The sequence below is a fragment of the Scyliorhinus canicula genome, chromosome 1 (assembly GCF_902713615.1).
Source record: "Scyliorhinus canicula chromosome 1, sScyCan1.1, whole genome shotgun sequence".
Lineage (NCBI taxonomy): Eukaryota > Metazoa > Chordata > Chondrichthyes > Carcharhiniformes > Scyliorhinidae > Scyliorhinus > Scyliorhinus canicula.
The window spans coordinates 181,956,520-181,979,486 of NC_052146.1; the positions used below are offsets into that span (position 1 = coordinate 181,956,520).

Genomic DNA, 22,967 nt, shown 5'->3' on the forward strand with positions numbered 1-22,967 from the left:
AAGCCACTTAATTGTGTTCAAGAAGGTGGCTTTCCTGCGTAGTAAGGGTTAGGCAATAAATGTTGTCCTTGCCAGAAAAATCTACTTTCTGTGAGTAAATAAGGGGAAAAAAGTAACAGACATGAATGGAGGTTTCAGCAGTGGATGAGCTGAGGCAGAGGTGGAATTAGTTTAAGTTATGGAGGTGAAAATATGCAGTCTTAACGATGGCATGGATCAAATGGCCATGGGTGGTTTGTCAAGTGAAATGTTCAAGACTGAAACTGCCAGAGTTTTGTTGAATATTGAGGAATTTGGAGAAAAGATCAACAAATGAAGTTGAGGTAAAGATCGGCCATGAACTCAATTCAACCCTGAAGCATGCAACAGGGTTGAGGGACTGAATGGCCTATTCTTGTTCTTATCTTCCTATCTTGGAGAGAGACCCTGCAGAATATCTTTATGTTTTTGTAATCTTCCAGCATCTTTGTTTTCATGCAAAGCTAGGATACTGGACCAGACTCCAATGTATGTTAGGAAAGTAGACGAGAAACCCCAACAACTTTGCAATTTATAAACTGTGTGGAAAAGATACTTCACCTAAGGAGTACTCCCACTGACAAATAGGGATATTTTATATTGAAAGAAACTTTATTCTTAACACAGGACCAACTACATTAACATCACAGACAATAGCTTACAATCAACAGTTAAACAGGTTGTAACATTAAAAGGAAACACTTAAATTTTTAACTTATACCATCTCATCTCCAATTAAGCAAAGTCCATTACAGGTCAAAAAACACTTGTAAATAAAGGTAGCAAGCACAGGGACACTTGCTGTCCTCTGTGTAGAGAGTTGCTTTCAGCAAACGAGAGAGACCCCTTCAAGGCACAACCGACAAGGCCTTCTGTCTTTGGCAGACTAAAAGCTAATCTGCTTGCTACAGACCTGACCCCTTCCATTAATTACATCATCTCTATCCCACTGTGATCTTAGGACCATCTTACAAAGGCCCCACCCTAATTATCTAAACCCTAGAGAACCTTCTTTCCATAAGCCATTAGCCCAATATAGGAAAACAAGTGAACTTGTTTTTACTTTTATAACACTTTAATTGCATCTTTTGCAGACACATCACCTGCCTGTATGTTAAACCAGGATTTATAAATGTATTACTACTGCAACAGATCTATAATACAATATATATAACAATTTCCTACATTGATCACAGCAAGGACTCCTATAATCATCATTCATTTTCTATGTACATATGGACTGAGATGTCTTATGCCTCCACTCAATTAGGCTCTGTACCTGCATCCTCTGGCAACCTTATGCTCTCTAAACTAACAAGACTCTCAAAGTGGTGTAAGTTATGAGTGTATGTGTGAGTGTAGGTGAGTGAATATGTACGTGCGTGAATAAATATCTTGAACCAAACTTTTACACATGAAGCTTATCTTTTGTATTAAATATTCATGAGAAGAATCAGGTAAAAGAGAAAGCTTAATTTGATTCATCAAAATCGAGCTAGGCAAACAATGAAATGAACAATCGATCCCCTATAGAACTACACCTGTAAGCTGATTTGTAACATTGTATTCAAAGGTTTAAGGTACTGAAGCTATTGCAACATTCAAGGGGAGTTACACTTCAACTACAGACTATTGAAAACATAGAAAAAGACAAATGGTAAAAGACAAACATTTCGCCAAAAATCACATAGAATAGCTGGATTGTAATGTTAACGTTAACCCATTTTGTATATTTTGTAGTAAAACTGTTTTATGATATTTCCCCCCAGGATTTTTTTGCTGAATGTTGAATGGACAAGGAACCCCCCCCCCCCCCCCCCCCCCCCCCCCCCAACAAAACCAGGTTCCTCCGCAGCATTCTGCAGTCTTTCACTTTAAATAATATTCTGCTTTTCTATTCTTCTTGCCAAAGTGGGCAGCCTCACATTTTTCCACATTATAGTCCACAGTTCACTTAACCAATCTATATCTCTTTGTATCCTCCTCACAGCTTGCTTTCCTACCAATCTTTCTATCATCAGCAATGTGGCGAGAATACAGTTGGTCTCTTCATCCAAGTCATTTATGGAACGTAAATAGTTGAGGCCCCAGCAGCACCAATCTCTGCTGTACTCCACTGGCTACAGTTCATCAGCCTGAAAATGACCTACTTACCCACTTCTCTGTTTCCTGTTAGTTAGCTGGCCCTCTATCCATGCTAGTATATCATTCCCGACGCCATGAATTCTTATCTTGTGAAGTGACATTTTATGCGGCATCTTATCAAATACCTTTTAGAAATCCAAATACACAACATCTACTGGTTCCTTTATCCATCCTCCTTGTTACATCTTCAAAGACTTGAATTTTTCAAACAGAATTTCCTTTCACAAAATAATGTTGATGCTGCACGATTGTAGTATGATTTTCTCAGTGATCTGCTACCTCCTCAATAATAGATTCTAACATTTTCTGAATGACAGATGTTGCCCAATAGTTTCCTATTTGCTGCCACCCTCCTTTTTTGAGTATTTGTGTTACAGTTTCTAATCAACTGGGGCCTTTCCAGAATCTAGGGAATTTTGGAAGATCACAACCAATGCATCTACTATCTCTGCAGCCACTTCCTTTAAGACCCTGGGATGAAGGCTATCAGGTCCAGGGCATTTGTCAGCCTTAAAAAGTCTAATTTTTCCCCCCATATTTTTTTCTCTGGCAATTTTAAAATGTTACTCCCTTCCTTTTGCCTCTTGATTTTATACGTTTCTTGGGAAACTTTGTCTTCTAATGTGAGGATAGATACAAAATACTTAATTGGCATCCTAACCACCTTCTGGGGCTGGTTTAGCTCACAGCTAAATCGCTGGCTTTAAAGCAGACCAAGCAGGCCAGCAGCACGGTTCGATTCCCGTACCAGCCTCCCCGGATAGGCGCCGGAATGTGGCGACTAGGGGCTTTTCACAGTAACTTCATTGAGGCCTACTCGTGACAATAAGCGATTTTCATTTTTCATTTCCTCGTTTTCTATTAATTCTGCAGTCTCACCCTCTAAGGGACTAAAAGTTACTTTTATTACTTTCTTACTTTGTGAACAGGAAAAGCTTCTACTAGTATGTAAAATGGGTCTTAAAAACAGGTGCTTATTTGCATCCATGTTGTTCAAAACCTTATTTAATTTCTCTCTTAGTTTTGTATTTCTTTGTATATATTCTAACTTTAGGAGACAAAAACTGTTGATTAATTTGATGAAAGGTCATATCTTGCCTGACCTGCTGCATGTTTCCAGCATCTTAGTATTTTGCTTTTGTTATGTTGCTTATAATATGAGCTCAGTTGGCTAGACAGCTGGTTCGTGATGCAGAGCGAGAGTTCAGTTCCTGTATCGGCTGAGGTTATTCATGAAGTCCCCACCTTCTCAACCTTGCCCCTCACCTGAGATGTGGTGATCCTTGGGTGAAATCATCACCAGTCAGCTCTCTGTGAAGCCACTCTGGGTTCATTTGTTTCAACAACCCCACTGATCGTAAATCGCATTAGGTTCTAGTCGCAATCATTTGGCAAGAAAGAACACTTTAAATGATGAATTCAGAAAGATTATTACAAAGGTAGCAAGTCAAATAAAAAGCAAAGTCTCAATTAACAGAAGAGAAAGCTTAATTTGAACAATTGAAGACATCTCATCACCTTTCTCAGACCAAGTCGTAAAATGACAACCCAAAAAAAAATTGCAGACAGCTCTCAGTACCTCTCCATAAACATAACGTCCGTCCGTCCGTACAAAATGGCTTCTCAGGACCCTCCTTTTATCCTGTAAAATATTGAAAGGCCACTGTACCCAATTGTTGGAAAAATGGCCAGTTGGCCTATCACTTGTCAATAATAGAATAATTAGCCCATTGCTTTTTAAAAAGCTAATTATGCATATTGCCTTAGTTTGGAGACATGCTTCTTCTCAAACTATATCTCTTATCTTGAGTCAGGCCTGGGTCTCGACCAATAACCAGTTAACTTAGTTGTCATTTGGAGTTGTGGTCCTTTAGACAAGGGCCTATTCAGTTCACTTCCTAGGCCAGGTTAACATTCATGTTATCTCTTTATTCTGTTTCCTGAGAAAAACACATTAATCTTTTTTCTCCCACAGCACTTTAAAAGTTTATTAATAATCAGGTCTTAATATGCTTATAATTACAAAAGTCAAACATTTTGTGTTCAAAATTAAATTTCCAGCCTATCAGATCCGTTTCTGAATTACTTATTCTTTAAGTGTCTTACAATTAAGGCTGTTGACTTAACTAATCTGATTGGTGTCCAATAACACTTGTTTAGTTTTTATTAAAATGGCTTCCATCAGTTTCAGCTGAGAACATATTAATTCAAACTACAAAATGATAGTCACACTAAAAGTGATTTTCAAACTACCAATAAGATCTCAAAACAGATAATGGCATCCGTGCAGATGTAAACAGCTCCTTTGTATCTCGTCAAGATGGAGGATGGACTGTTTAGGGGTTAATAGCTGGAAGATTTAAAAAAATTAACTCGACTAAATGAGAGAATGGCTAGAGATGAGCCGCAGACACGAGTAAACAGTTTTTCCTTGGAATTCACAGTTGGCTTCCATTCCAGAAAGCCACTTCTGCAGTGAAAAAGCAAGGCTGGGCAATTAGTGAATTTTTATTGACTTTACTTCTTTTATTTGGCCAAGTTTAAACATCTGATTTTGTTTTTGCATGCTTGGAGCGGTTTTTTGTTGTTGCATTAATCAGAAGATGGGGTAGTTATATATTTTGTTCCACTCATGAATATGTCTGCCTTATTTCTTTAAAAACTGCATACAATCAAGTATATATTAAATTGGCAACATCCCTTCCTTTTTAAATTTGAGTTTTGTTATAACCGACCCAGGAGTGGGAAGTGAGAGCAGTCAGTTTACCCATCCTCACCTGGTTGTAACAAGGTATTCAGAATAGCTGAGTGCACCCATCTTTCCAAGGAGCACCGAGAGCACAAATGATCGACTATTCACGGACAAATTCCAGAAATGTACAACAGACACAATGTGGTTCGATGCCCGTTTACAACTTGCTCCGGTAGCTGTTCTTGTAAGTATTGTGCATTAATCTCCTTATTCCAGCAACAAATTAAAAGTTGCTTTCCCTGAAAATCCCCCTCAGATTTGGGTGATGTTATCATGGACTCTCTCTTCCATTGAACGTTTTAATCTTACAGGTGACAATGCAGGATGTGCGATGAGTAATCTGGTCCAAAGTCTACACTGTGACTGAAGGCCCATAGCGGTGATGTGGAAGGTAAACGCTGGCGTAAGCGTGGTTGGGCTGAATAGACCGTTTTGGTGATGCAACCCTACTGTCAATCTCTGCATTCCTCCAAATCGGGCCTCTTCTGCATCTCTGTCTTTCTTCACCCCCCCAATGGTGGCCACAATTTCAGCTGCCTGGACACTTGGGAGTTCCAGAATTCCCTGCTTAAACCTTTCCACTCCTCTAAGCCACTCCTTAAAACCTGCATCATAGACTAAAGCTTCTGGCCACATCTCCAGATGTCTCTTCATTTAACTCAAGTGTCAAATTTTATCTGATAACACTCCTATGAAGTACCTCGGGACTTTTTACTAAGGTAAAGCTGTTATATAAATGAAAGTTTTCATATCAATGAATGAGAAGAGTTGAATACTTGGCACAATCAGCCTCAAAAGCCGAGATAGATATTTTTGAACAGTAAACATTTTATTAGAGTTCCACGACAATCTTCTACAAGTAAAATCTGAATCAAGAAGTGTATACAAAATAAATTAAACGTTATTCATAGAGAAGAAAGAAAAAAAATCAGCTTTTGCTTTCACGGTCAGACATTGAAAACCCCTCAGCTTCAATTCTCGGGTTATCTTCTCACGTCTTGTAATTGTGACCCTCGCATTACCCTTCATTTCGGTTTGTGAGGAAGCTAGGTCAGCACAAGGGAGAAAAGGATACAAGGGTTTGCTGCAGAGTGGTGGAAAGAGTCCCGTGTGGAGCATCGGCCAGTTGGGCTGAATTACCTGTTTCTGTGCCATGGACATGGTCAAAATCCATGGCCAGGCACACTGTCCGTTGTTTTAAATGATCAGCCAGTCGAGGAAAGTCCTTCCTTGCTCGCCCAACATCGGCTAAAATTCCAGCCACTCTGTCATGTACAAGCAAGTCGCTGGAGAAATGTCCCCACCTTCATGGCAATCATCAAATACCTGGAAAACATCACCAGAAAAGGAAATGAACTCACGTTTCAGAACAGAGGGGAACACATCAATACACAGTGGCAGCAAAATCAGCCAAGGACAGCATCAAACCGAGTTCTGAAGGCGAAACCCTTCTGCTTAATAGGCTATACGCTGTGTGTAGGATCTTTAAGTGTAATTAACTCTTATGGCATCGAACAATCGGGAATATTTTAATTAGAGGCTTGCACTTACATTGGGGCAAGTTGCAGGGCTATGGGACTAATTGGATAGCTCCATCTATAGGAGAGACACAGAAAAAAAAACTTGAACGCACAAACCAATCTAGTGATTTACTAAAGGGGAAAATGTTAATTCCCTGAAACAAATAGATTAAACGCACTGCAAAAAATAAAACGCAGGCCTGCAGTACTGCTGTGTCTTCCTGATCTGACTCAATAGCTAAATGTAAAAGGTACTGGGTAGACTCACATCAATAAATTACAGGTTGGTACACACACACAGGTTGGTACACACAAACGTTGGTACACACACACACGTAACACTCCGTCAATCCAAGAGAGAACACACTTACTGGGCACATGCCACAAGGTGTCCGCATCAGGCCGGTGGGCTGGATGATGGGATTAACTGCTCTATACAGCTTCATTTGTCCATCCACGCTCCCGACAGTACCTTCTTTTGCAGCTATGATAGTCATCTCCACCTTCCCATCATATATCAACGTGTTCAGAATGGTTTCAATGTCTTCCATAGAGAGTTCCACCTGAGGTTGCAAAAGCCATTGCAGTTATTCACAGTCAATGTGCTTTGGAAAGATATACAGACACAGCAGAAATCACAACTCAACAAAAATGTCAAGATGCTTGTTGGAATGACGACTGATTTAATACTGCTCCAACCCATCAACCATTTCAGTAACCAGTACTGACGCCTTTTGTGCTCACCCAGTCCATTAACCATTCGTAATCAGTCCTTTGAAACAGGGTCAGTATGTCAGTCCTCTCTATTATAGCGACAGCACCATCAAGCTGCGAGCCCAGAGGATATTCTGTTTAATGCCAAAATATAAGGTCATAAATTCAAGACCCAGCAATAGGAACATGATTAGGCCATTTAGCCCTGAGGACCTGTTTTTCTATTCAATGTGCTCAATTTGGATCCATGTCTGAACTTCATCTACCTGCCTTTGCCCATATCCTTGAATACCTCTGGCTATAAACATCTATCAATATTGGTTTTAAAGTTAGCAACTGACCTAGTATTAATTGCCATTTGTGGAATCGAGTTCTAAATTTCTACCACCTTTTGAATTAGAAGTAGTTCCTAGTTTCACTCCTGAGGGTCAAGCTCTAGTATTCCTATACTACAGCTGAAATAACCTTGCTCCACATAACCTTATTCTTCCCTTAATATTTTAACCGTTTAACTTATTAGGAATACAGTCCTAGTTGTGTAATCTCCCCTTGCGATTGGACCACTGGAGTCAAGGTATTACTCTAGTATATCAACGCTGCAGTCCATCCAAGGCTACAATATCCTACCTAAGGTGTGATGCCCCAGAAGTACTTTTCACAGTAGAGCTGATGCTATCTCCTTTTATTCTTGTCCACTGAATACAAGGCCAGTATTCAGTAACTTTTACTGATTTAAAAGTCAAGAATCGGTACGGAAACAATGATCTCTGGTGTCCCAAAGTTTCTTTGAGACCTTCATTGCTTCTGTCTTTACGCCCCCTGCCCCCATTTAAAAAGTACCTTGTTCCATCCATTTTAGATTCAAAGTGGATGACCTCACATTTGCCACAGTTTTGTCATTAATCTATTATATCGCTTTGTAATTTTACATTTCCATATATGCTGCTCACATTGCCATTTTTCTTGGTGTCTTTGGCAACATTGGATACGTGTCTTTCTGTCCCAAAGCTGTTGATAAATACAGTGAATGGTTGAGGCCCCAGCCCGACCCTTACGGGAATCAATGGTCACATTCTGCCAATTAAGCTTGCCACTTACCCCTGCGCCTGTCTCCTGCCACTCAACCAATCTCCTAATCAGGTCAATGACTTGCCTGAGCTTTAACTTCAGTTAACAGTCTGGCTAAGAAGAGCGTGAGGTCAGGTGTAATGCCTGGATCTAGTATGTCTCTCTTGTGGAGACCATGAATTGGATTCAATTTGAATTGATTTTTTACGCAGGCAAGGATCTGGATTAGGGATTTGCCCCTGTCGACTTTCTGAGCTCTGGCTTTGTAACTCTGATCAAGTAATAAAACAAAAACTGATTTCTGGAAGTCCCAGTAAATAACCTCCACTGACATGCCCTCGCCACTACTTTAGCATCGCCTCAAAATGATTTACCAAAATTTGGTAGATGTGCCAGCTACCTCTCTCCAATCAGCTGAAAATTAAGGTGTTCCAATGCAAATAACTCATTTTAAAAGAGAGATTGCAGAAACCTGCACACAGGCTCTAGACTGACACTCCAGTGCAGTACTAAGGGAATGTTGAAGGGGTCTTCTTTCGGATGAGGTGTTAACCCAAGGCTAAGTCTGTCCTCACAAGTGGACATAAAAGAATGAATGCCACTATTGTAGAGAAGAGCAGGGGAGTTCCCTCTGGCATTGTAATGAACAGTATCCTATCATACACAAGAGCAATTCGATTATAATATCTTCTGTATGTCCAACACAGAGACCAGGCATTTCCCCTGTGGAAAACCAACATCAACGCCACATGGTTAACCAGGATCCTGGGAGCTGGTAACCATGACACCCAGTTAGTTACCTTCTAACTGAGCAATGTTACATTTACCGTGACCATCAATGGCACAACTGGAACATATGACTATACGGGGTGTTCTAGTACCTTGCTGATACCCAATTCACAGATGTATTTCCAGACTTCATGAGATGAAGCAAACGAACTGTTCCTTTGAACCATAGGGCTTTGTTTACTCTCACGAGCAACCTCTGCCTGTAGGGAACACAAGGTTGCTTTCTTTATTAGTGATCAACTCTGTTGAATAATACTCAATGCAAGTATTCAAATTTTCCATTTACTACAAAATAGCGCCAAGCATTTCCTAGAGATTCACTGTCTCCCAAGCATAAATAGATTTATAATAAATACTGGATACTTGTGAAATTGTGCAGGAGAACTGGAAAACTCGGTTTTAAGCAGTTCAATGTCAGGAGGTGGTTCTTTTCTGAAAGAACAGTGGAACCTCTGGAAAAGGCTGCTGACCTGTGCCAATCCTTGAAGTGGGAGCTGGACCTGTATCTGGCTGGGGCAAAGATGACCTCACAAACAGGTAAGCTTTGTATAGACTTCCCTGGACCAGAGTGATCTCATTGGCTAGTTGTCATCTCCCTTGCTGCCACTCCGGCCATCCTGCTCCCCCTTTTGTATTAACTCAATAGCATAGACTCAAACCCTCTGCACCTTGACCGGAAAGTCAAATCTTCCAAAAATGTTGTACAATCTACAATATCATAAGACCAGCAACTCCCAGGCCTTACCTTATTTTGTAAGAATTTGAAACACTGCTGATTCAGCACTTCTACAAACTCGGACTCAAAGTCCTGGTCACTGTACCAAGCTCCACCCGTCACAGAGCGATCTGGCTGCAGGTTATACAGCATGTATACTTTTTTCTTCGAAGCCTGGAAGAGGAGGACAAAATTGTTTCTTGGCATGTGGGGAATACTGGAGAAGCAACCCTGCTTGTCAGAGGGCATTAAGAGCCAATCACGCAGTGAGACTGTCCATGACATGAAGGCCAGACCACTGACCAGGTGGGCACATGGGGGCAGGTTCACTTTCCTGAAGGACATCATGTATCAGTTGGGATTTAAAACAATTCACCAGGTTTCATAGCTGGATTGGATTTGTTTATTGTCACGTGTACCGAGGTACAGTGAAAAGTATTTTTCTGAGAGTAGCTCAAACAGATCATTTAGTACATGAAAAGAAAAGAAAACACATGATAGGGCAACACAAGGTACACAATGTAAATACATAGACACCGGCATCAGGTGAAGCATACAGGAGTGTAGTATTAATCAGGTAAGTTCATAAGAGGGTCATTTAGAAGTCTGGTAACAGCGGGGAAGAAGCTGTTTTTGAATCTGTTTGTGCGTGTTCTCAGACTTTCGTATCTCCTGCCCGATGGAAGAAGTTGGAAGAGTGAGTAAGCCGGGAGGGAGGGGTCTTTGATTATGCTGCCCCCTTTCCCAAGGCAGCGGGAGGTGTAGACAGAGTCAACGAATGGGAGGCGGGCTCGTGTGATGGACTGGGCTGTGTTCACGACTCTCTGACGTTTCTTCCTGTGTCAGTCCACACCTCATCAGTCTTTCGCCTCCCCCCGCCCCCCGTCCACCCCAGCTCAATTTCACAACTTCCAAACATGGGGTTTCAACTCATGACCTCTATTGCTAGACCAACACTATAACTGTAGTGTTTCCCTCTTCTGTTAGAATCCCTACAGTGCAGGAGGCCATTCGACCTGTCGAGTCTACACCAATCCTCTGAAACAGCACCATATCTAGACAAACCCTATCTCCATAACCCAGTAATCCCACCTAACCTTTTCTTTTGGACACTAAGGGGCAATTTATCATGGCCAATCCACCTAACCGTAACATCTTTGGACTGTGGGAGGAAACCGGAGCACCCGGAGGAAACCCATGCAGACACGGAGAGAACGTGCAAACTCCACACAGTTATCCAAGGCTGGAATTGAACCCGAGGGGTCCCTGGCACTGTGAGGCAGCAGTGCTAATCACTGTGTCACCATAATTGAGAGGTATTTTGGTGCAAAATTCAATACCAGCCTAGTACACAGGTTGCAATAAACTTTAGTGTTTGATGTCCCCTTGTTGAGATCAGGACACCACAGGCTGCTGAACTGTACTATGGACAGACCTCACTGTTTCAGCACCTAGCTCACCCCAATGGGACAGAAACCCATGTTGTAACGTTTCTGTGCAGCAAAATCCACAAGACCAGATTTGTCCTGGAAATTGAAGCAGCAGTGTTGGAAAGCTGAAATTTTTTTTAAAAACCACAGAAAAGTACCAGGGAAAGGTAAAATCAGCCAGGATTTAAAAATGTAACGAAATGTCAGGCAGGAAAAGGCCAGCTAGTCCATCAACCCTCCCCAGGCTCATGATAGCAGACCAAATACTCACGTAATGTTCTGGTGGAAGCAATAAGAAAAAAAAAGTTCATGGGTTTAAAATATTTGTGTTTTTCTGGAGTGACTTTTCGCATAACAAAAGTAGGAAATTCTCTATAGGATAGAAAAATGCTCCGCCAATCTCAACACTTCAATTACACTTTATACTTTCAAAGTATTTGCCTCCGGAAGTACTTTAAAAAATGTTGAGATGACTTTCCCCTCAGCTTTCTTCTTTCATCCACCGCAGTCAGAACAGCACTTTCAAATAAGGTGGATGGGCATGGTGCTGCAGTGGTTAGCACTGGTGTCTCCCAGCGCCAAGGACCCGGGTTCGATCCCAGCCCCAGGTCACTGTCTGTGTGGAGGTTGCACATTCTCCCCATGTCGGCTGGGTTGCACCCCCACAACCCAAAGATGTGCAGGGTAGGTGAATTGGCCACGCTAAATTGTCCCTTAATTGGAAAGAAAACAATTGGGTACTCTAAATTTATATTTAAAAAAAAGAGAAACTGGGTGAATACTTAAACAGGGGAACTTCAGGTCCTACTCTTGAGACTTCCTATAATCTAGGTTGATATGCCAACGCAGTACTGGGTGCTGTACTGTCAAAAAATGCTGTGTTTCAGACAACATACTAAACTGAGGCTCTATATACCCACTCAGGTGGGCGCAAAAGATACCACGGCATTATTCCGAAGAGCAGGTTTCTCCCCAGTGTCCAGGTCACCATTCTGCAAACAACTAAAAACAGATGATCTGGTCATTCATCACACTGCTATTTATGGGAGCTGGCTGTGCGCAAATATACAAATGGGCAGCACCGTAGCACAATGGTTAGCACTGTTGCTTCACAGCTCCAGGGTCCCAGGTTCGATTCCCGGCTTGGGGCACTGTCTGTGTGGAGTCTGCACGTTCTCGCTGTGTCTGCGTGGATTTCCTCCGGGTGCTCCGGGATCCTCCCACAAGTCCTGAAAGACGTGCTTGTTAGGTGAATTGAACATTCTGAATTCTCCCTCTGTGTACACGAACAGGCGGCAGAATGTGGCGACTAGGGGCTTTTCACAGTAACTTCATTTCAGTGTTAATATAAGCCTACTTGTGACAATAAAGATGATTATTACTGCAGCATTTCCAACATTACAACAGTGGCCGCATTTCAAAAGTACTTAACCAGCTATAAAGTACTTTGAGGTGTTGAGATTGTAAAGCTGCTATATGTCTCCTGGTTTTGCATTTTTGTGCAGCCTGATAAAGATAAGGAGCATTAACATTTCCAAACCCACCCCCAAATGTACTCACAGCCACAGACTTGACAGCTTTAATTAGTTTTTTGCTCTCCATGTTCTTGAGGATTTTGTTGATCTCTGTTAGTGGGAGGTTGCTCTTGTATCGGATATCTCTGCTCCATATACCTACAAAAAAATCAATTCAGATCACTAGAACTCAATGGTGAATTTTAAGCTGCATTTGTTTAGCAGTGATAAGAACCAAGATTCACATTTTCTAGCTATTAATATTTTAGGTGATGCACAGATCGACCTGTAATTTTATTATAACACATCACAGAATCTTCTAAGTGTCAGCTGGGATTCTGTGAGTAGCACTTTTGTTACAAAGTGACGGGTCAAGCCCCGCCCCATGACTCGAGTACATAATTTCAGCTAAGACCACGTAGTGGAGGAAATATGGCACCAACACAGGGCAGCCTTTTGGATGAGACCTTAAACCCAGGTCTATCTGCCCTGAAGTTGGAACAAAAGGATCCTACGGCACTATTTTGGAGGTGAACAAGGGAGTCTTCCAAGATGTGTCCCTCAACCAACCTCACTACAAAACAGGTCATAAAATCCCTACAGTGCAGAAGACCATTCAGCCCATTGAGTCTGCTCCAATGCTGTAACAGAGCACTCCACCCAAGCCCACTCCCCACCCTATCCCAATAACCAAGGGCTGGAATTTAACCTGGATTCCTGGCCCTGTGAGGCAACAGTGCTCACCATTGTGACACAGTGCCATCAAGGTCATGTGGTCACTTATTTCTCTGCTGTTTGAGATCTTGCTGTGTGCAAACTGATTGCTGTGCTTACTATGTCACAACAGCACCTTCACTTCAAAAAGCACTCAATTGGCTGCAATGAGGCATCCTGAGGGTGCTGTATGAATGCAAGTATACCAAAGACAAAATTAGAATATATAAACAATTAACACTTGCAGCAGCATAATGGCCTTCTGTACAGATAAGATAATCAAGCATATTGTAGGAGGGGGGGATGGATAATTCCTCAACCCACACGATACATTCTTTCACAGCCATGGTACAAAAGCTTCAGGGAAAGCAGGTGGCTTAATAAAAATGAACTCTTTTTAAATATCTGCAAAAAAACATGACATTCCCTTTGACGTATTTCCATCATTGTGATCAAGTGGCCCATGTGCCTAGGTACATTACAGAACCAAAGGCAGAACATAAAGAATGGAAGTGAACTGTTGCAACCAGACACAAATCGTTCAGACCAGTGCTCATCCAGTCTGGATCACGAGGGACTGCTGCCATTCTAAAGAGTCATCCATGTGTTGGGATCAGTGTGTGCAACACTTCATGCAAGAGAAACTTCCAGCTTGAAGGACGGGAGGCGTGAAGCAACAGGAGTCAAGGAAGAAATTAAGGAAACAATTCTAAGAAAGGATTTTAAGTGGTTGGTTAATTAACTTGTAGGATCTTAGTTACTGTACCTTTATTTCCAGCATCTTCGATGATTTGATACACCAGTTTTTCCTGATTGTCAGATCCCTTCATTTTGCTGTTTCAAAAAAAATCATTCGTACATTTAATTAAAGTGGACTAAAGACTGCAGTAATTCTAAACTTAGGTTATACGTTCTCACAAAGGGAGAGGTAGTGCTGGGAATTAGGGAATTAATACTCTGTGCCATGAAGTGGACCAGGCACACCGGATTTGACGTGTTGCCAATTTTTTATTTTTTTATTAACAAAATCAAAAATAAAATCAACAGTCGAAAGTGTTCCAGCGTTAAAAAGAGCAAGATAAGAGTGAGTAAGTGAAGAGATGGTGGTTATGTGATGCCAGGTCTGGGGGTAAACGCTCATGGATGATGACAGGAGGTAAGAGGTTTTGAGATCCTCAGAAAGACTCAAAACGCCAAGTGACTGTGTGACAACTCTTGGAGTGAATGCAGCAGGAACGGAGGGATCAGGGTCCCAGGTTCGATTCCCGGTTTGGGTCACTGTCTGCAAAGTCTGCACGTTCTCCCCGTGTCTGTGAGGGTTTCCTCCGGGTGCTCCGGTTTCCTCCCACAAGTTCCGTTAGGTAATCTGGGCGTACCATTAGTTAATTTCGACATTCTGAATTCTCCCTCTGTGTACCCGAACAGGCGCCAAGTGTGGCGCCGAGTGAATTTTCACAGTAACTTCATTGCGATGTTAATGTAAGCCTACTTGTGACAATAAAGATTATTATTCTTATTTTTTTTTTGAGAGAGATTTGGGCTTTAGGCTTTTAATAGGGAGAAAAAATGTTTGGTATAAAACAGGAACAAAACTTCTTGGAATGTCAAATAGGGGCAGAGCCTGCAGTGACGCCCAGCATTGGAAAAATAATGTTAGAGGGTACATGGGGACAGAAGTAGGCCTTTCAGACCCTTGAGCTGGGCCATTATTCAATTAGATCATGGTCAAATTGAATCTGAACACAATTTGAAATGAAAATGAAAAATGAAAATCGCTTATTGTCACGAGTAGGCTTCAATGAAGTTACTGTGAAAAGCCCCTAGTCGCCACATTCCGGCGCCTGTCCGGGGAGGCTGGTACGGGAATCGAACCGTGCTGCTGGCCTGCTTGGTCTGCTTTAAAAGCCAGCGATTTAGCCTGGTGAGCTAAACCAGCCCCTTAGTTTGCCCACCTTAGTTCCTGGCTGAGGCATTCCCATATATCTAGTACTAGTTTCAAGAGGTATTAATCCTGTAGACCCAGCAGGTTCTGCGTCCACCCTTTCTGCTTCCAAATGGCAAGTGAGATCATGGGAGAAAGAGATGGCAAGACAATTTGTCCAGGGCTGAAATTGCATTAGATTCTGCTATTCCTAAATCCCCCCCCCCCTTTGATATCCTGCCCTTGATGTTCAATCAGAGTATGTAAATGCTTCCTAATGTATGTGCTATGTTTTCTCTTCACAGCCTTAAACCTGTGAGATTTGTTAAAAATAAAATTGATCCAGACTTCCGATGACTGAGGGCGGGAGGCAGCCGCGCGTTGGAGGGCTCCCGTTCGGGAACGGCATTGTCAGGGATTGACGGCCGGTCCTAGGGGCGGTGAAGGCCAGGAGAAAGCACAGGGAAGGGATATATCGAGGGCCAATAAAAAAATGGCTGTGAAAACAGCTGAAAGTTTGTCGGGGAGTAGAAAGGTCACCGCGGGGTCACCAAGGAAAATGGAGGCTGGAGCACCAGGGGAGGCCACATTGCTTACAGCTGAAGAAATAACTAAGGTGATGGCTGCGGAATTCAAAAGGCAGTTTACAAAATACATGGAGACAATGAGGAAGGAGATGAGTGAGGTTTTGAGTGTGCTGGTAGAGGAGACAATTTCCCTGGCGACGACGGCGGTGGCGAGTGCAGTGGCGGAGGTGCAGAAGCAAGGGAAGGCACTGAAGGAAGTGGAGGAGACATTATTGCAGCACGGTGATCAACTTACCTTGATGGGGAAGGAGATGCGGAAGGTGATGGAGATTAACAAGGATCTGCGAGGAAAAGTGGAAGACCTGGAAAACAGATCCAGGCGACAGAATTTGAGGATTGTGGGACTGCCCGAAGGGCCGAGGCCAACTGAGTACTTTGCTGCGATGCTGGCAAAACTATTGGGGGAGGGGGAGGATCCCTCCCGATATGAACTGGATCGGGCTCATTGGTCGTGGAGGCCTGTACCAAAGGCGAGTGAGCCGCCAAGGGTAGTGACTGTGCTTCCGTAGGTACAGTGTGAAGGCGAAGGTCCTGTGCTGGGCCAAGCAGAAGCGGGTGGTGCAGTGGGCTGGAGCTGGTATACGTGTATACCAGGACTTTACGGTGGAGCTGGCGAGGAAGGGGGCTGCTTTCAACCGGGTGAAGAGGGCACTGTAGTGCAGTGCGGCATAGTATATCCAGCGAAGCTGAGGGTGACTTACAAACTCAAGGACTTTTATTTTGGAACGGCGGAAGCAGCGGAGGAGTTTGCGAAGGCAGAAGGACTGTGGCAGAACTGAGAATTTGAGAAATGGCCATGTGCCGATGTAACCTCATGACTATATTTTCTTATTTTTTGTTTCACTGCATGCGGGTGTATGGGCTAAAGAAGCCGATGTTGTATATATTTGGACAAGGGAAGTGATGGGACTTGCACTCAAAGTGAGGGCTCTTTGGGGTGTAGATGGATATGCAGGGTTTGTGTGCAAAAAGAGGATTTTTGGGCTTTTCTAGGGCCAGGCAAGGGGGAATGGGACCTGGGCGGGGGCTTCCACGCTGGCCGGTTTAAGCTGGCCAGTGAACGGGAGTGAGGTGGGGGGGGGGAGGGGCTGCGGCCATCGGAGCCTGGCGGAACAGGGTCCGAGTGGTCTAGCCGGGATGGAAAGTTGGGGGGAAGGAACTGAGGTTGGGGGAAGGAGTTTTACAAGAGGCAGTGGACGGGAGGAGTTGGGCGGGGGGGGGGGGTTTTACAACTCTTGGGTATCATGTGCGGCACTCTTTCAGAGGTTGGACGGCGCCCAATTGATCCAGCTTTTTAACCACCCATCACCACTGATGTACATAATAATAAATGGAGCAAAGGTAGGACAATGGGGCCGTAGTAGATATGAGCCATGATCTAATTGAATGGTGGAATACTCTCCTCCTGTTCCTGTGTACTTTACACAAGATTGAGGGTGATTCAATGTTGGTGTTCTCATAGAAGGATCAAAAGAAGTCACTGAAGCGGCTCACCTTGCAGTCTGGGTATCCTTCATTCGATAAAGGAGGCCAGAAGTACCCCTCAGCAGATCCAACTGGCCCTGAAATGATTCAATAACAAAATGACTTTACTTCACAAACAGGAAGGAGAATAATCAAGTTTCATTGCTCCAACAGAACAGGTAAACTACTCGGCAACATTACTGTAACTAAATGGGGGCCAGATTAGCTCACTTGGCTACACAGCTGGTTTGTGATGCACAGCAAGGTGGGTTCAATTCCCGTACCGCCTGAGGTTATTCATTCTCAACCATGCCCCTCGCCTGAGGTGTGGTGATCCTCAGGTTAAGCCACCACCAGTCAGCTCTCCCCTCAAAAGGGGAAAACAGCCTATGGTCTTTATGGCGACTTTACCTTACCTGTAACTAAACACTATAGGTCGTGCTCTTCAAGCTAAGAAATGGAGCATTTTCTCCCACTGAACTATGAAACCCAAACAATTTTCACAAAACACCAACAGAAGTTGTAAACTTTACAACTAACTCACTAAGCTTGCATTGATAGCACCTTCGAAACCCATAACCTCTACTACCCAGAAGGCATTCTGCATCCATCCAAAGATGCAAACCAACATCTCTAAAACAACTTTGGAAGCTCCATCCTAAAATTCAGGCAGCTGGAGGAAATATCCAGCAGTTCAATGCTTAATTGATAAGACTGCAAATACAAGCACAAAGAAGACACCACCATGAACATGATGGCAGGAAAAATTTCTTAATGAGTCCAAATCACACTCCAGGGAATGGAGCATGTAATCTAAACCAACACAAGTGTACTACCGAGGAAACAATAAGGCACCATCTTTCAGATAAGATATTAAACGTCACTTGGTCTTCCCTCGCAGCCAAAAGTTAGAGATTCCAAATCATTATTCAAAATAAATAGCAGGCAGTTCACCTCAGGGCACTGGTCAACATTTATTCTTCAACCAATACCTAAAATATATGAATTGGTTATTATCATATTGGTGTGGGAGATACATTGCTGTGTGCAGATTGGCTGCTGCATCTCCTACACTACAGTGACTACACTAACAAAGATATTTCATTGACTCTATAGCACTCTGGGATGTGCAGAGGAATTAAATAATTCCAAGTCTTTTATTATGAATATTAAATGAGTTACTATTGAGAGAAGTCTGTTGATGGCCATCGCCCTCTTCTGCGGTTCCACGTGTGGCATGTCATTCTGAATAACCTGGTCTGTGATTCCTTGTGGGAACTGCTGGCAGAGATCTAAAATCCTAAGAGTAAAAAGAAAGGATAGTTAAGTAGCGACTACTTGTGATCTCATTCAAGTGGTAAGACACCATGATTTTTTTTTATAAATTTAGAGTGCCCAATTAATTTTTTCCAATTAAGGGGCAATTTAGCGTGGCCAATCCACCTACCCTACACATCTTTGTGTTGTGGGGGCGAAACCCACGCAGACACGGGGAGAATGTGCAAACTCCACACGGACAGTGACCCAGAGCCGGGATCGAACCTGGGACCTCAGCGCCGTGAGGCAACAGGGCTAACCCACTGCGCCACCGTGCTGCCCGTAAGACACCATGATATGCAAGTGTTAGCTCCCGACGCCTCAAAAACACTTTAGCCTTCCCAATATTTAATTGGAAATAATTTTGGCTCATCCAGTACTGATATCGAACAAGTCGGATAATTTAGCAACAATGGCTGAGTCGCGAGAGCTGGTGATGAAATAAAGCTGGGTGCCGTCAGTATACAAGTAAAAATTAACGCTTATGAATGTCTCCAAGGGGCAACATTGCAGATACAAAATAGGATGGGGTCTAGGATAGTTCATTGGGGTAGAGTATCAATTCTGGTACTAAATTGTCCAATGCAAAACCATCACAGTTATACCCTGTGATGGAACAGTTTACAGAATATGGCTATATAGCACATTACCTCATTATCCTACATGCATAAAACTACTGTTGGATTGGCAGGTCAACTCCCACATCTATGAAATGCAGTTAGGGGCAAGCTGATTACAGCTTACACAAAGACAAATTAAGGGAAATTCATCTGAATTATATCTCCTGAAAGAGCACCTGATACCAAATACAGAACTTCAGAGAGCTTGCACAGACACAATGGGCTAAATGGCCTCCTCCTGCGGCAATAGCAGTTTGCGATCCTGCAATGTCAGTTCAGCTATTTATACTGCTCACCTTTTGTCAGTGCAACACAAAAACCACATGGATATCGCAGCAAGTAAATGACATGCAGTACGCCTACAACTGGCTGTTTACATTCAACGTCTGTCTGAATCATTAAATCGTACAATGTTACAATAATGGCCAATCCCACTATTAAAAGGTGATAAATGACATTCTAACTGACGGTGACAAAGGTGAACTATTCCACCTCATCCTTCTTGAATTGGATGACCACACCATCTTCCCCAAAGCCTCTCCACTGTCATCCAACCAGATGGGAATGCTCTTCCATGGTTCCATTCTTACCTACTTGAACATATCCCGAGTATCACTTGTAACAGCTTCTCTTTCTGATGCTGCACAATATCGCTCGTGTACCCTACAACGATCTATCCTAGGTTCACCCCCCCTTATTTCTTATTTACAGTGTGCTCCTCAACGATAACAGTGCAGCATTGATTTTCACTTGCATGCTGATGATAGTCAGCTCTACCTCACACCATGTCTCTCGACTGCTCCAACCTTGGTAAACTATCAGACACCCAGTATCTGCCGAGCAGAAATTTCCTCCAAGTAAAAATTGGGAAGACTGAAGCCATGGTTCTCAGTCTTGCAATGTACATATTTGAAAATCTTCATGCTTGCTTTCAAACCCCCAACTGGCATGAAAAATGAAATGAAAATTGCTTATTGTCACAAGTAGGCTTCAAATGAAGTTACTGTGAAAAGCCACTAGTCGCCACATTCCGGCGCCTGTTCGGTGAGGCTGGTACGGGAACTGTATAGTCTCCTCCAACTTCACAAATAACACAAGAAATAGGGGCAGGAGATCGTCCTGTCGAACCTGCTCTGCCACTCAATACAATCATGCCTACCCACACTCCATATCTTTTGATTCCAAGATCCCAAAAATCTGTCCAACCAAGCCTCAAATGGTTTGCATTCAACAATGGAGCACCACAGTCCTCCGGGATATATAAATTCCAACAATTCATAACGCATTGAATGAAGACATTTCCCCTCATCTCAATCCAAAGTGACCGGCCCCTCATCCAGAGATTGTGCCGACTCCTCCCCCACCCATCCCGATGTTTTAGATTCTCTAACCAGCAGAAACAATCTTTCAGCGTCTACCCTAACAAGCCCCTTTAGAATGTTGTAGGTTTCAATGAGATTACCTCTCATTCTTCTAAACTCCATAGAATATAACTTTAATTTACGCAGCTTTTCATCATTCAACAAACAACCTTCACATCCCAGAGACCAGTCTAGTGAACCTGTGCTGTACGGCCTCTGATGCAAGTCTCTCCTTCCTTAAATGTGGATGCCAAATATCTCTCAGTATTCCAGGTGTGGCCTCATCAAAGCTCTATACGATTGAAGAAAGACTTCTTTATTCCTGTATTCCAATCCCCATGCAATAAAGGCCAACGTGCCATGTGTCTACTTAATTGCTTGGTCTGTCTGCATGTTAACTTTCAGTTCCTTGCACAAGTTCACCCAAGTCTCGCTGAACAACATTTCATACCTTTCAAAAAAAAATAGGCTTTCCCAATTTATGCCCAAAGTGAATATCTTCACATTCTACTCCATCTGCCTTCTTGCTCCCAATTTCTTAACCTGTCTACATCGCTTTGCAGCCTTTCTGATGTCCTCCTCCTAGCTTACTTTTCTAACTAGGTTTGTATCTTCAGTGAACTTAGATAGTTACTGTCTCTTCACTGATCCTTGGACCACTCGACAAGTCACAGCTTGCCAACTTGAAAATACCTCATTTATGTCTACATTTTGCATCCTGTCGATTAACCAATCCTCTATCCTTCCTTAATAACAGATTCCAACACCTTTTCAACGATTGACGCCAGATTACTTGGTCTGTAGTTCCGTTTTCCCTCTCCTTCCTTTCTAGAAAAAAGAGGTGCACATTTGCCAACTTCCAGTATAATTTTCAAATCTAAGGATTGTTGAAAATTGTAGCCAGTGCATCGACTATCTCTGTAGCTCGCTCTTTTAGAACCCCCATTGTAGGTCATCAGATCCCATGGATTTCTTGGTCTTTTAGTTCCTTAATATTTTTCCCAATGCTGATATTAATCATCTTAATTTCCTCATTTTTTTTAGCACCTAGGTTACCCACAAATTCTGGCCTCTTGTGCATTCCTAATTATAATTGCTCCACTACTTAAGTTGCCTTGGCCCTACGCTCTGGAATTCCCTCCCTACACCTCTCCAACTTGCTTTCCTCTTTTAAGATGTCCCTTAAAACATAATGTGGAGATGCGGTGTTGGATTGGAGTGGGCACAGTAAGAAGTCTTACAACACCAGGTTAAAGTCCAACAGATTTGTTTTGAATCACTAGCTTTCAGAGCGCAGCTCCTTCCTCAGGTGAATGCTGAGGAAGGTGCTGCCCCCCAAAAGCTACTGATTCGAAACAAACCTGTTGGGGCTTTAACCTGGTGTTGTAAAACTTCTTACTGTCCCTTAAAACATGATTTAATGAGCTTTTGGTCATTTCCTTACTCGGTGTCATACTTTTTTAAAAACAATAATGCTCTTGCATGTGAATCATCTGGAGACATTTCATTACTTTAAAAAGGCACTACATTAAAAAAAAGTTAACTGCAGATGCTAGAATTCTGAAATTAAAACAAAAAATGCTGGAAACACTCAGTCGGTCTAGCTGCATTTGTGGAGCGAAGCAAGCACAGGTTGACGTTTCAGGTCAAGGACCTTTTCTTCATTGTAAACGGTTGGCAAAAGAGGGAGGGGCTGCAAAACATACACAAACTTTACCTGCTTTCCAGCCCCATAGGATCTACAGCTTCTTGCTTCACTTTCACGTCCGCCATCGTCTCAAGTGTTGAGCATGACAATCTATTGGGAATGAACGCGGCTCCAGGGGCTTGTTTGCAGAACCTGACTGCTATATGGTTGCCATTCCCGTCCCGCGTTCGAAATTTTATCAAATGTCAGCTTGGACACGTTCCAAATCCAGCGTTCCACGTTCTAAACTGTGTCAAACATCGACCTGGACGTTCCAAATGGCCAGCTCCCGTGTGCTAAATGCCTGGGCTAAGAAGCCACTGCTTCACTCCGTTCATATTCTGCCTCCTGAGCGGGGGCTTTTCACTCTGCCGGCTCAGCTTCTTCTGAACGGCGGAAGAGACCAGATATTCGCCAGGCGGCATAACTCCCTTCGTGTCCTCAATTGCCAGCAGTGACGGGAGATTGCCTTCTCTCGCGGTGCATTTCAAGGCAATCCTGAAAATAATGCAAAACCACAGAGACAGTTTATTGCGGCCATCCTCCCCCACTCGGGCTTGATTTCCCTTCCACTCCGGCAATCGTGGTGAGCAGCTGCTTGGTTTGAACGGGGCCTGACCAGTGTTCGGCG

General features: G+C 43.0%; 1 protein-coding gene across 4 annotated transcripts; it reads right to left on the minus strand.

Moving 5' to 3' along the window:
- Positions 1 to 5,723: 5,723 nt before the first annotated feature.
- On the minus strand, positions 5,724 to 22,947 carry polr3f (polymerase (RNA) III (DNA directed) polypeptide F). 4 transcript variants are annotated; one of them, XM_038803856.1, is made up of 10 exons: positions 22,367 to 22,947; positions 18,534 to 18,651; positions 17,382 to 17,449; positions 14,146 to 14,213; positions 12,712 to 12,824; positions 9,752 to 9,895; positions 9,099 to 9,206; positions 6,908 to 6,998; positions 6,467 to 6,511; positions 5,724 to 6,241 (listed from the first exon to the last, which is right to left on the minus strand). In XM_038803856.1, exons 1-9 carry the CDS (start codon positions 22,420 to 22,422, stop codon positions 6,486 to 6,488), a joined length of 792 nt encoding a protein of 263 aa, XP_038659784.1. In that variant the 5' UTR covers positions 22,423 to 22,947; the 3' UTR covers positions 5,724 to 6,241; positions 6,467 to 6,485. The 4 variants fall into 4 exon arrangements, with proteins under 4 accessions (XP_038659784.1, XP_038659777.1, XP_038659785.1 ...); XM_038803849.1 differs by having other exon boundaries at positions 6,807 to 6,998; positions 22,367 to 22,942; XM_038803857.1 differs by lacking the exon at positions 6,467 to 6,511 and having other exon boundaries at positions 22,367 to 22,944.
- Positions 22,948 to 22,967: the final 20 nt, after the last annotated feature.

Coding starts and splice junctions, on each gene's coding strand:
- polr3f (XM_038803840.1), bottom strand. CDS start 22,422: ATGGCGGACGTGAAAGTGAAGCAAGAAGCTGTAGATCCTATGGGGCTG. Junction 18,652..22,366: donor CCTATGGGGCTGGAAAGCAG/GTAAAGTTTGTG, acceptor TTTTACTCTTAG/GATTTTAGATCTCTGCCAGC. Junction 9,896..12,711: donor AAGCTGTCAAGTCTGTGGCT/GTGAGTACATTT, acceptor CTCCTCTTCCAG/GCTTCGAAGAAAAAAGTATA.